At 45.2% G+C, this 14,696-nt stretch overlaps 1 protein-coding gene across 1 annotated transcript in view; it reads left to right on the forward strand.

The window, feature by feature from the left end:
* Positions 1–14,696, forward strand: part of MARCHF10 (membrane associated ring-CH-type finger 10) — a 72,801-nt gene that overhangs the window by 33,595 nt on the left and 24,510 nt on the right. Inside the window, exons 4-5 of the mRNA XM_088470750.1 lie at positions 5,892–6,051; positions 13,020–13,172. Of these exons, the coding sequence (XP_088326876.1) occupies positions 5,892–6,051; positions 13,020–13,172 (313 nt within the window). The remainder of the gene's footprint in view (positions 1–5,891; positions 6,052–13,019; positions 13,173–14,696) is intronic.

Consider the following 14,696-nt stretch of genomic DNA (forward strand, 5'->3'; position numbering starts at 1 on the left):
GTTTGAAAAAAAAAAAAAATTGGGACACCCTAAAAAATAAAATAAAAAAAATTGTTGTGAAAATATAAAAAAAGGAAAAAAAACTGCCAAACTAACAAAATTAATTCTGGTGGGGTCCCCAAGTATGTGGCAGGTGTTTTTTTCATTGAGCAAACTGGTGCATTTTTGCAGAATTTTAAAAAAATAACTTTAGGGACTTCAAAATATGCTAGTACCCATTTTCATGTACCCCAAATTTGATGGGACCACTTTTAAAAACGAAAAAAAAAGCTAAATGCTCTTCTGCATCACTTCTTCAAAGTCAGGAAAAAAACACCTGCCACGGCTATTTATTTAAAAACCCCGACTTTCTTATGCAGGCAAAAATGGGGGTACCCATAGTGAACCCCGAGGTCTGGACATCTTTAGGGGGGTCCTGCAATTATTTCCAAAAAATTCCCATTTGTTTTCGCCAATCCAAGTATCGCCGGGTCCCGTTTTCGTCAATTTCATATTGAATACGGGGATAAGCGTGGGCGCGCGTGATACTTTTTCGCCGGCAAAAGCTCTGATATGCGGCAAAATTTTCGACGGCGAGGTTAACATTTCATATTGAATACCCCTCTAAAACGTCAATATATAGTTCTTAAGTCTGCACTACCGCTAGCTGGTAGTGGTTATACTGGTGAATCCCGCTGGGTGTTTCACATGGAGGTTACCTGCATTTCTGCATAGAAGTATATTATGAGGAGTGCAGCCTGCATGGTAGATTATATATGTATGTATGTATTAGGGGTGTGCACCGGCCACTTTTCGTGTTTTGTGTTTTGGCTTTGGATCTGGATCTTTCTTCGTGTTTTGGATCTGGATTGGTTTTGCCAAAACCACCCTTCCGTGTTTTGGGTTCTGGGTTTTGTGTTTTGGATCTGTATTTTTTTTTAAAAAAGCATAAAAACAGCTAAAATCACAGAATTTGTTGGTTTCTCTGCTCCTATGCTATTATTAACCTCAATAACCTTAATTTCCACTCATTTCCAGTCTATTCTGAACACCTCACACCTCACAATAGTGTTTTTATGTCCAAAAGGTTGCACCGAGGTAGCTGGATGACTATGCTAAGCGACACGAGTGGGCGGCACAAACACGTGACCCATCTAGGAGTGACACTGCAGTGGCAGACAGGATGGCAGTTAGAAAAACTAGGCCCCAAACTGTACATAATGCAAAGAAAAAAAAGAAGTGCAAGATGGAATTGTCCTTGGGCCCTCCCACCCACCCTTATGTTGTATAAACAGGACATGCACACTTTAACAAATCAATCATTTCAGCGCCAGGGTCTGCCACACAACTGTGGCTGAAATGATTGGTTCGTTTGGGCCCCCACAAAACAAGCTGGCAATTAATGTGTCCCTGCACAAACTGGCTCTACGGAGGCAAGATGTCATCCTCATCCTCCTCATCCACCGATTCCTCACCCTCTTCAGTGTGTACATCCTCATCCTCACAAAGTATTAACTCGTCCCCACTTGAATCCACCACCACAGGTCCCTCTGTACCTTCTGGAGGCTGGTCTCCCTGGAAGAGCTGATAATTCATTTTGATGAACATCATCTTCTCCACATTCTGTGGAAGCAACCTCCTACACCTTTCGCTGACAAGGTTCCCGGCTGCACTAAACACTCTTTCGGAGTACACACTGGAGGGGGGGCAACTCAGGTAAAATAGAGCCAGCTTGTACAGGGGCCTCCAAATTGCCTCTTTTTCCTGCCAGTACAGGTATGGACTGTCTGACATGCCTACTTGGATGCTGTCACCGATGTAATCCTCCACCATTCTGTCAATGGTGACAGTATCATATGCAGTGACAGTAGACATGTCAGAAATTGTTGCCAGGTCCTTCAGTCCGGACCAGATGTCCAAACTTGGTCCTGCCTGCCCTGCATCACCGCCAGCGGGTTGCTTAGGATACCTAAGTTTTTTCCTGGCTGCCCCAGTTGCGGGAGAAAATGAAGAAGGAGCCGTTGACGTGTCACGTTCCGCTTCAGCTGACAGTGTGTTCACCAGCAGGTCTTTGCACCTCTGCAGGCTTGTGTCGGCCGGAAAGAGAGACACCACATAGGCTTTAAACCTAGGATCAAGCACGGTGGCCAAAATGTAGTGGTCTGATTTCAACAGATTGACCACCCTGGAATCCTGGCAAAGCGAATGAAGGGCTTCATCCACAAGTCCCACATGCCGAGCGGAATCGCTCCGTCTTAGCTCCTCCTTCACTTTCTCCAGCTGCTTCTGCAAAAGCCTGATGAGGGGAATGACCTGACTCAAGCTGGCTGTGTCTGAACTGACTTCACGTGTGGCAAGTTCGAAGGGCTGGAGAACCTTGCACAACACGGAAATCATTCTCCACTGCGCTTGAGTCAGGTGCATACCCCCTCCTTTGCCTATGTCATAGGTGGATGTATAGGCTTGTATGGCCTTTTGCTGCTCCTCCATCCTCTGAAGCATATAGAGGGTTGAGTTCCACCGCGTCACAACCTCTTGCTTCAGGTGATGGCGGGGCAGGTTCAAGAGTGTTTGCTGGCGCTCCAGTCTTCGGCACACAGTCGCTGAATGGCGAAAGTGGCCAGAAATTTTTCGGGCCACCCAAAGCGTCTCCTGCATGCCCCTGTCGCTTTTCAGAAAATTCTGCACCACCAAGTTTATTGTGTGAGCAAAACATGGGACGTGCTGGAATGTGCCCAGATGTAATGCCCGCACAATATTGGTGGTGTTGTCAGATATCACAAATCCCCAGGAGAGTCTAAGTGGGGTAAGCCACTGGGCGATGATTTCCCTCAGTTTCTCTAAGAGGTTGTCGGCGGTGTGCCTCTTACTGAAACCGGTGATACACAGCGTAGCCTGCCTTGTAACGAGCTGGCGTTTCTGAGATGCTGCTACTGGTGACGCTGCTGCTGTTGCTGCGTAAGGTGATACATCTACCCAGTGGGCTGTCACAGTCATATAGTCCTTAGTCTGCCCTGTTCCACTTGTCCACATGTCCGTGGTTAAGTGGACATTGTGTACAACGGCATTTTTCAGGACACTGAGGACACTTTTTCTGACGTTTCTGTACAGTCTCGGTATCGCCTGCCTAGTGAAGTGGAATCTAGACGGGATTTGGAACCGGGGACACACTACCTCCATCAATTGTCTAAATCCCACTGCACTAATGGCGGATACCGGACGCACGTCTAACACCAACATAGCAGTCAAGGCCTCAGTTATACGTTTTGCTTCAGGATGACTGCTGTCGTACTTCATCCTCCTCGCTAAGGACTGTTGGAGGGTCAATTGTTTAGTAAAAGTAGTGGTGTTCCTACTTCCTCTCTGGGATGATGAACGACTCCCAGCAGCAGCAACAGCAGCAGCGGCAGCAGTAGGCGTAGCAATGCAGGATCCTCCAGAGGAATCCCGGATAGGAGAGTCAGTCATGCCAGTGACATGGCCTGCAGGACTACTTCCGATCCTGACTAAGGAGGAAATTGACGAGGAGGGAGTTGACGGTGTGGTTTGCAGGCGCTTGGATACAACAGGACAACGGGATTTAGGTGTCCCTGGACTGCTTACAGTCTTAGCCAAAGTTTCTGAACTTGACAGTAACTTTTTATGAACGCGCTGCAGGTGCCGTATAAGGGAGGATGTTCCTAGGTGGTTGACGTCCCTACCCCTACTTATTTCACCTTTACATATGGTACATATGGCAAGACAGTTGTTGTCCGGATTTGGATAGAAATATTGCCAGACCAAAGAGGTGGAATGTTTGGTCTTCTGCCCAGGCATGACCGTGATGGGCTTTTTCATCCCACGGACAACAACTGTCTCCCCCGGAGCCTGATTTAAACAAACCACATCACCATCAGAATCCTCCTCGCCAACTTCCTCCTCAGCGCCAGCTACACCAGTATCCTCATCCTGTTGTACTTCAACAGTGACATCTTCAATTTGCATATCAGCAAGTGGACTGTGGGTGCTCCTTTCAGCACTTGCAGGGGGCGTGCAAATGGTGGAAAGAGCCACCTCTTCCCGTCCAGTGCTGGGAAGGTCAGGCATCGCAACCACCACCACACTTGGACTCTCCTTGGGGATTTGTGATATCTTCTTAGAACGCACAGTTCTTCGCTGTGCTTTTGCCAGCTTAACTTGTTTGATTTTTTTAGTGGGAGGAGGGCTTCCATCGTCATGTGAAGCTGAACCACTAGTCATGAACATAGGGAAAGACCTTAGCCATTCCTTGCCACTCCGTGTCGTAAATGGCATATTGGCAAGTTTACGTTTCTCTTCAGATGATTTAAATGTTTTTTTCAAGGTCATTTTCCTGAACTTTGTCATTTGGGATTGTATGTGCCCTCTACTGTGACATTGGGCATCGGCCTTGGCAGACGACGTTGATGGCATGTTATCGTCTATGTCATGACTAGTGGCAGCAGCTTCAGCACTAGGAGGAAGTGGTTCTTGATCTTTCCCTATTTTATTTTTATCGGAGAAAGTTTGGTCCTCCATTTATGTTATATTGATATTTACGTGCGGCTTAGGCGCACACAAACACAGAAAATATATTTTTATTTTTGTTGGAGACTAGTGCACTTTGTGGGTTACACCACCCTTTAAGAAATGAGCCAGCCGGCCCTTTACTTATGGGACACAGGCGCACGCTTGGCGCTGCTCCTTTGTTGATGCACGTGCAGCTACAGCCCACACAATTCACAAACACAGAAAATATATTTTTATTTTGTTTGGAGTGCCCTTTGGGGGTTACAGCACCCTTTAACGGACAAGCCAGCCGGCCTTTTACTTATGGGACACAGGTGCACGCTTGGCGCTGCTCCTTTGTTGATGCACGTGCAGCCACAGTGCACACAATTCACAAACAGAGAAAAAAATTTTTTATTTTGTTTGGAGTGCCCTTTGGGGGTTACAGCACCCTTTAGCGGTTAATCCAGCCGGCCCTTTATTTATGGGACATAGGCGCACGCTTGGCACTACTTTGTTGATGCATGTGCGGCTACTGCGCACACAATTCACAAACACAAAAAAATATATTTTTTTATTTTGTTTGGAGTGCCCTTTGGGGGTTACAGCACCCTTTAACGGATAAGCCAGCCGGCCTTTTACTTATGGGACACAGGCGCACGCTTGGCGCTGCTCCTTTGTTGATGCACGTGCAGCCACAGTGCACACAATTCACAAACACAGAAAAAATATATATTTTTTTTGCACTTGGGGGGAGGGAGCACCCCTGATGGACAGAGCACCCCCTGGACAACACTACAGCACCCCTTTAGGACTGGGACACTGCACAGGAGTTTGGAGTGGACACAGCCCCTATGGACAACTGACTGCACAACACAGTCCAGCCAGCCCCTATGGACTTTGAAGGAGTGGACACAGCCCCTATGGACAACAGCAGCACAGCACAGCACTACACTGCACTACACTACACTACACTAGAGTACACTACACAGCCCAGCCAGCCCTAACTCCCACCCTCCCTCTTCACTGTCCACAGTCGAGTGAGAAAATGGCGCCGACGCGGGTACCTTATATAGGATCCAAAACCCGCAAGACCCGGAAGGCGGGATGATGGCGTTTTGCCTCGATTTCAGATCCGAGTCAGGCGGGAAAAGTCGAGCCTGACTCGGATCGGCCTCGGATCGGGGGGGGGCTCGGGGGGGTTCGGATTTCAGAAATCCAAACCCACTCACCCCTAATATCAATACAGTAAAAGTGCCTCATAATTAAGACAAACGTAACTAAATATAACGTTGAATAAAATACAGAAAAAAACCACATAACAGGCTAATTCGCCATATGATTTAACTCATTATAAATTCCATAAACTTGCATTCTTGTCTCAGATTATTCGTAACCTGTTACAGATTCCAGGGGAAACACGACATGAGAGTGGACAAAACAGGGAATGGCAGTACAACAGTACTGTGTCCAAGCTACCTGCTATAACGAAGGATAAAACGCCTATGAGGAAGAAGACTGCATCCAACACCCGTATAATGCACCAACCACAGACATCAATAACAGGTAAAATGAGCTCTGGTGTAATGAAAACTACATTGCGGTATCTGGGGTCAGAAAATGGCTTGCAGGTGTATACCTTATCATAATGTTAAGGTCGTCATTAGTGAGCATACCTAATTTTCCTTGTGTATGCGGGCTCAGGCGTCTTTATTGATTTTGCAGAAAATAATCATATATTATAATTCATTTTGAAGGCAAACATTCAATTTAGGTATTTTTTTCTTAGAAATTAGATTTCCCCTTCAAGATGTATTTTGACAAAGACAATATGTGCCATGTGGGACATTGAGCTACTTCTGATTAATCTGCATAAGGGGTTACAATCATGTGTTTAGCGCTGACAGCCAAAAACATAATGTAAGCTTACGGTACTACACACATATTTTTTTTTACACAAACTGTTTTTATTGAAAAGAAAATCAGACATTTTAGATAGAGCAAAATGGAAAAAGCATATAGATTCAAACAGTTGACAATTGGTGATTCCATTTCGAATAATACAATCAAAATTCTAATATAATGTAAATAAATCACATAATAAATTATGCAATAAAATAAAATAAACAGTAAATAAAAAAATAGACAATAAATAAACAATATAGGGGAAAGTTCAGGGGAAGGGAGGTCAGAGGGGAAGGAGGAAACTAAGAGGGGATGAGGGGGTGATCTATGGGGGCAAATTTCATAATCTCAAATAGATTATATCAGAATCAAGAAGAGACAGATACGGGTACAGAGTTGGAGCCATTAAACATGGAATATTGTGTAGAGCCCTTGAACAGCAGCCAAGGGGACCATAAAACAGTAAAGTCGGTGGGACTACCTTTAGAAAAGGATATGATGTCCTCCATATCCATGTAATAATCGATCCTCTTGAACCAATCTTTAATGGAGGGAGGGGAGGTGGACTTCCATAAAACAGGGATTACCGCTTTAGCTGCATTGTTTAAGTGCCTCAGTAAGGAATTCTTGTATGAAGCCGTATGAGAAGAGGTCATGTTTAAAAGCCAAAAGCCAGGATCTGTAGGGACCTCTCCCCCAAGAATTATCTTGGAACATTCAAATACGTTTAACCAAAAAGTAGCCAGGGAGGGGCAGTCCCACCATATGTGGAGAAGGCTACCTGGTGCAGAGTTACATCTCCAGCAGACTTTTGGGACCTGTGGATACATTTTATTTAAAAGTACTGGATATCTATACCAACGTGTTAAGACTTTGTAGAGGGTTTCAAGAGTAGCTATACAAGAAGAACTGGCAAAGGTGTTATTAAAAACAATGGCCCTCATTCAGAGCCGTACGCTCTGAGCAGAGCGCACGTTCTGAATGGGGGCCGGGCTCCATTTTCATGGAGCATCCTCCTGGACGCTCGTATAGCTGTGGGTCACCACCCACAGGCTATACGAGCGTGCTTTGTGATGGCCGCGACGGTCGAGACCATCGCGACCATCGAAATTGCGAGCCGGAGCCTGCGGTTGAGGTTTTCAACCGCAAGCTCCAGAGTGATTTTGGCTCTATCAGAGCCAAAATCACTCCCACTGACATCACTAGTGATGTCAGTGGGCCGGCTTCTGACGGGAGGCGTTCCCGTGGGAACGCCCCCGTCAGGGAGGCACGCCCCCGGCACGCCCACCAAAGGGGGCGTGCTGTCAATCAACATTGACAGCATGCCCCCTTTGATCGGACACAACGAGCGAAGGACTTTCCTTCGCTCGTCGCGTCTGGCGCATGCGCACGACGGAGCTCCCTCCGTCGTGCGCATGCTCAGTCCATAACATCGACCCACTTGCGAGCGGACAGCCGCTCGCGAGTGGGTCTGAATCAGGCCCAATGTCCCAATCAATATCCTGAACTGTATCTTGGAGTTCTTTTTCCCACACTACAGTAAATTGAGGAGGTAGTTTATACAAATTTCCAATAATTAGTGAGTACAATTTGGATATAGTATGGGATGGAGTTTGAGAGGAAGAACATAAGGATTCAAATAAGGTAAGTGTCCTGGTGAGATCAGGAAGCTTGCAAGAAGTGGTGATAAAATGCCGTATTTGGAGGTATTTCCAGAATTCGGATTGGGGAAGATGCCATGATTCCTGGAGTTCTGTAAACGGACGCACCCCCGACGAACAAACCATCTGACCTAGTCGAAAGTGACCATCGCTCATCCAGTTTTTAAAGGACAGTGTGGAGAGCCCAGGAAGAAAGTCCGGGTGCCGGACCGTAGATAGACAGTAATTAGTTAGACAATGTCTAGATCGACCCCAGTTGTTAGACAGTCAATAGATCGACAGGTACAAAAGGTCGACAGGTACAAAAGGTCGACGCACTAAATGTCGACAGGTAAGAAAGTCGACAGGTACAAATGGTCGACATGGTCAAAAGGTCGACATGAAAATGGTCGCCACAAAAATGATCGACACATTTGTTTATATTTTGTTTAGGGTTAGGCACTTAAGATGAGCCAGTTTCCAATGTCATTCCCTGCCATCCAAGTGGGCATGGAGGGAGAATAAATCCATGTGGCGAGCGAAGCGAGCGACCGTGCCCGCAGCGTGGCGAGCGAAGCGAGCCCACAAGGGGCCGAATGGTGTTTACGCAAATTTTTTTTAAAAAAAAAAGACTGCTTTCCTCCAACATGATCCACTGTTTGAAACCCTTCGCTCGAGTCCATTCAAGAACACGATTAAGCATTATGGCATGATAATAGCTAGTGATGTGGGGAAGCTGCAGACCTCCGTCTGTTTACGGCGGTAAAGGATAGCATGTTTAAAGCGTGGTGTAGAGATGTTCCAGACAAATCTACGAATAAGGCGTTCCATCTCCGCAAACCATGCTGGAGGTGTATGGATTGGAAGGGTTTGCATTAAATATAACATTTTGGTCAAGGAATTCATTTTGATCACGTTAATCCAGCCGATCCAGGATAAGCGAGTGGTATGCCATTTGGCCAAATCAGTGCGGATAGTTTGTAATAATGGTAAAAAATTATTCGAGAACAGTTGGGATAGGTCTTTAGTCAGGAAGACTCCGAGATATTTAAGTCTAGTGGGATGCCAAACAAAGGAGAAGTATTGTTTCAAAGAATTTACCAAGGAAGGAGAGGCAGTCAGACTCATAGCCACAGATTTAGAATAATTAATTTTAAAATTTGAAAACATGCCAAATTTTTGGAATTCTGAAACAAGGGCCCTCATTCAGAGCCACTCACTAGCGGCAGTACGCTCGTTCCGAGCGATGTTCGCACATCTGCGCATGCGTACGGTATTTAGTACGCATGCGCGAACCAGTCAGTGCGGCCGAAAATCGTTTGTACGCAATATAGCGAGTGCCTGCTATTTTGAGTGACAGAATGAGGCGTATGTGGGTGGTAACAGGGGAAGGTGCTTGAAAACGGGGAGTGGAGATCCGAACACAGGCGTGCTTAAAGGTCAAAACGGGCGTTTTATGGGTGTGCATAATTAATATAGCAGCGTCAATGACCACGTCATTTGTTTTTTTTTAACTCAGAACTGCTCGCAAAATAGCGGTTGAAAAAACCAACCACAAGAATAGCGAGCAGTTCATATCCTGTTCGATGTACTCGATTAATCTAATAAATAGCGGACATGACGTATGGTGCAAGCGGCCAGGGGGCGTTTTTAAGAAATAAAAGAGCGTATGTTTTGCTCGCTCATTCAGACTTAGAGTTGTGAACAGACTGCAATGTGCGAACGGATCATTTGAATAGCCACCCCTTGTTTTTGAACGAACGAACGCAAGTAGCGAACGGCTCTGAATGAGGGCCAAGGTTCGGAAGAGAGGTAGCTGGGTTAGAGAGCACTGCAAGAAGGTCATCTGCAAAGAGTGCTAGCTTATATTCCTTACTGCCTATATGGATACCAGAAATGTTCACATTACTACGTATCGCCCTAGCCTCCATACATTCAACGAATAAAAGAGGAGAGAGAGGGCACCCCTGCCTCGTACCATTTGAAATAGAAAATGAGTCAGAGAGGGATCCATTTATCCTAATTCTTGCTGTGGGAACATCATATAATTCCAAAATTCTCTGCAGACATGTAGGCCCTAATCCCAAATAACGTAAAAGACCTGACATAAACTCCCAGTCGACCCTGTCGAAAGGCTTCTCTGCGTCAGTTGATAAAATAATAGTCTGGGTAGATGAGAGAAAGGCTTGGTGTATTAAATTAATAACTTTTGTTGACTACACACATATTTGCATCTCCTTTTCCTATTTATATAATTTGATATGAACCCTTTAAAGAGCTGCATCATTATGAACATGAGGGTCAGACTGACCGGGATAAAACTTAGGGCTTAATTCAGAGGCGGCCGTACGGTCTACGACCGCACGGCCGCCTCGATGTTTGCCCAGTGCGCATGCGCACGAGGGAGCAGGCTCCCTCGTGCGCATGCGTGAGACCCGCTACGACCGACAGCGCCGGTCGGATCGGGTCTCTTTCCAAAGGGGGCGAGCTGTTGATGTTGATTGACAGCTCGCCCGGTTTGGAAGGCGGGCCGGGGGGGTGGCAGCCCAAACGGAGGCGTTCCCATGGGAACGCCTACCATTTGGGGGAGGCCCCACTGACATCACTAGAAGCTCTCCGGGGCTTACGACAAGTGAGACCCTACCCTAGGGTCTCGTCGTAAGCCCCGATGGTCGCGATGGTCACCATCACCCGAGCGGTCGTTAGAGCTGTGAGTGTAAACCCACAGCCTAACGACCGAAACAGAGGCGGGCGGTCAGGATGCAAGCGGCCGCCCAGTTTCTGAGTGACCGCTTGCATCCTCCGACCGCCTCTGAATGAGGCCCTTAGTGCTTGGAGGTGGGACGATTGATGCTGGTCAGCCCTCATGAGGTCCCCGCTCTGCTCTTCTGGGAGGACAGTTCATGCCTTATGAAGCCCCAGAGAGCAGGCCAGGGGCCTTGGGTGTTAATTCCTCACCAGTGGAAATGACGCTTTTTGCTAATGTAAGGACAATTATGTTCATTAGAGGGTTTCTCAGGATTGTATTCCACTCACTTCCGTGATGATCTAGCTATTTTGCCACTGATCTCCTTCCTGTCCGAAGTGCATATAAGGTGTACTATGTCCCAGTCAAGCTCCATCAAATTTATAAAATTACTAATACTTACGTTGGAGACAATGGAGTCAGCAAGACTCATTCATAAATGGAAGTTATGTCCAAAAAGTAATATTTTTTGGACAAGGTGAAATATCTGATGGATAGGGTCCTGGACTCCTGGCAACCAATATTGTCAAAGATCCATAGGTGGTCATGTGTTGTCACCCCAGACCAGGTGTGAATAGATGTATTTATAAGCTGTCTTTCCACATATATGAGGCTGCTTCAATAAGTAAGGTAACAAGACCTCTCACGTAAGTAATGTTCTCTATTTCAATCTAATTTCCCACCAGGCCAGAGCAGGTAGACCACTGCTTTCCATCACAGCAATTAGACTTCTCATATCAATCATACTGTCCTGACATTAGTTGTAAGATGGCAGGGCTGGCGGAGACATGGCCAAACATTGAGGTGTGTAGTGTGAAAGATTTCTGCATCTAAAGGGCACATAAGCCTCTGAAATTCATCGCCAACTTGTCGAGGTGTGTGGTAATATTGTCATGTCATGGAAACAGGTTTATGTTTGGTGCACTGCCTTTCATAATGGCAGGGCAGATGTTCAAATGAGCAGCGATCCGTCCGGCCAAGCACGTCCACCACAGATGACAAAAAGGCAGTGCACCAAACCCAAACCTGATTCGGTGACATGATGTTATCACCGTACGCCTTGACAAGTTGGTGATGTATTTCAGCTGCTGATGTGCCCTTTAGACACATCTGATCACATGGGGGTAAATTAGAATGAAATAGAGAACATTACAGACATGAGAGGTCTTGTTACCTTACTTATTGAACCACCCTCGTATTTTGACTAAAGCATGTAAGCAACCTGATCTTCTTTCCAGATCATAAATGGGTTTGTTGCTTGCATTAAAAATAATGTATTATTTATATAATATAAACATAATACATAATATAACATAGTGGGGACGCCACTACAATATATCTGAGTGCTAGATTCTATATTAAGCAGGGCTGGCTCCAGGGGTCGGAGCACCCTGTGCCGGCTTTTAATAGGGCCCCCTTACATGCGACTGACAATGGGGGCGTGGCTTATTACCATAGGACATGACCCCAACGTGACATTATTGGGAGGCGTGCCCGCATGGCACACTCCCAAATAACATCAGGCTGGGGGGAAGCCTCACTAGCTTGGCTTCCCCCAGCCCTCTCCCATCCCTGAATGGATGCCATGCGCGCAGCATTTATTCAGACTCCGGGGTCCGGCACTGCCGCACAGCTGCGGTGGTGGGAGTCCCCAACCTCCCGATTTGACCTTTGGCCCACGGGTGGAACAGCGGGACAGTACTGAAATACGGGATGTTGGGGTGGGGTGCGCCCTCTATGGGTGGCGCCCCTGTGCAACCGCACTGGTCGAACACCCCTAGAGCCGGCCCTGATATTAAGGCTCACTTATTTGTACCTGGAACAACACCTGACCACTTCAGATTCTGTGTGTCCCTCCTCTCCTTTCTCTGTCAATGTGAAAAGTAAATTAGAAAATGCTATATAGTAATATCATGAGCTTTTGTAAAACAACAAAACAAAATAATTAAAAGACAAACAAAACATAAAAATGGAATTGAATAAAACTATTAATACAAAATGTTGAAATCAGGGACCTCTCTGAAATCTAGCCTGTTACAGTCCCAGCAGGCCTGGGTTACAGCAGTTCTGCTTTCCAAATACCTGTATAGCATATAAATTACACATTATTGTTACAGTGCAGTAGCATACATTAGAATTCTGACATTGTCTGAGATGTAATGGGACTTACTGCTTCATGGATCTATCAATATAGTGGCATAATAAAATCATTATTATTTTCTGTCTGTTTTTAACATTACTAGTTTTTCAGCCATGCATCGCGGTGGAAAAGAAAAGAGTTCATGTGCGCCAGCTTTCTGCCAAGCTGGGTGTTACTGTTACATATGGAGTAGAAACCACAGGACGACGAAATGTGTTACAGCGGCAATCAAAGGCTAAGAAACCAAAGGGACTATGTGAGACTCACTCTACTTTACTTGTCTAGTCTCCATGTCAATAATCCATGTTCAACCACTGTCTTATTACTGTATGACTTAGATAGAAAAGATAAATGGTCTGAAATAGCAAAGATTGACATCTCCTCTGGTAGGTATACATTATGTGCTACTTCTCAAGGGCACAGAGCAAACATTATGAAGAACCAGCACTATTAATTATGAACATATGTTTTCTATACTGTTAGCCGTCTAAAATGCCCAACACACCTATACGGATTATGAGTGTACTGTACCAAATATCCCCTCTTCAATAAAGACTGGTCATTTAACCAGCCATAATAATTAATCAACAATGAAAAGTCACCCTTTCACTAGCACGCAATAACAATTCATGGTAAGTTTAAAAAAATTACAGTAAATATCCATCATCTTTCAATGTCCTCTTGTTCTAGTCCTTCTCTTGCTACGTAGTATGTTTTCCTCTTGTTCCTTCTTACAACTTCTGATATTTTTAAAAGTATTTTTTACCCGTTTTTTCTTTGCTCCAAGCTATGTATATATTCACATCTTCCTTCTGTTTTTCTCCTCTCATCTCACTTTGGGGCAGATGTACTAAGCCTTAAAAAGTGGAGAGTGATAAAGTACCAACCAATCAGCTCCTGTCATTTTTCACACACAGCCTATAACATGAGTTAAGAGCTGATTGGTTGGTACTTTATAATTCACCACTTTATCACTTTTCAAAGCTTAGTACATCATCTTTTGATACTGCAGTGTTATCCCAAAAAAGGTTTTGTCCTCTCTACTCACGAAGTGTACGATTTTCTTTCTTATTTGTTTCTTAGCCTCCTTCTGCTTAACTATGCTTCTTAATATTCATTCTTCCGAGTCAGTATATGGGTTCTAAAACAATATTTTTTATATTTTACCGTGTTTCTACACAAGGCCTGTTTTTTTTTTAGTTTTTGATAACTTAGGCAACTTTGGGAATAAACAAAAGAACAGTAAAGGAAATTGGTGGGAACAAGAAAAAGGGGAAAGGAGAACAGGGACAGAACACAATTTTCATAGCAAATATGAAAAAGAAGGAGGGATTGGTTAAGTGTTACAGGGGATTATAATTACACAGAGGACATACACTTGACCCCCTCCTGAATGAGCCAGAGGGCCATACTATGGAAAAGAGGTCCAGCTAGTTATGGAGGTAGTAAGTGATTTGTTCCATGCTTTTTTTTAATATCAGAGTGTGTTAGGAGAGAGAGCGGCGTGTCTGCACGATTCAGCTCTGACCTCAATGCTAGAAGGATGTGCCCCTGAGAGTCTCCAGTTGTACATCAGTAGAGACTGAATTGCAGTGACCCCAAATAGTTCTACTGCACCAACTCCGCTATATATGTACAGAGCCAGCATGCTTACTCCAATGCCACCACTTTATATACAACCTGTAGGAACATCACCTGTGCTCCCATACATGTTCCAAGCTTGATCTGGTGTATGCATTATATACAGCGTAAATGTTATACATACAGTACCTGCTGCATT

Source organism: Taudactylus pleione, unplaced genomic scaffold (assembly GCF_031769625.1).
Source record: "Taudactylus pleione unplaced genomic scaffold, aTauple2 ptg000102l, whole genome shotgun sequence".
In the NCBI taxonomy this organism is placed as follows: domain Eukaryota; kingdom Metazoa; phylum Chordata; class Amphibia; order Anura; family Myobatrachidae; genus Taudactylus; species Taudactylus pleione.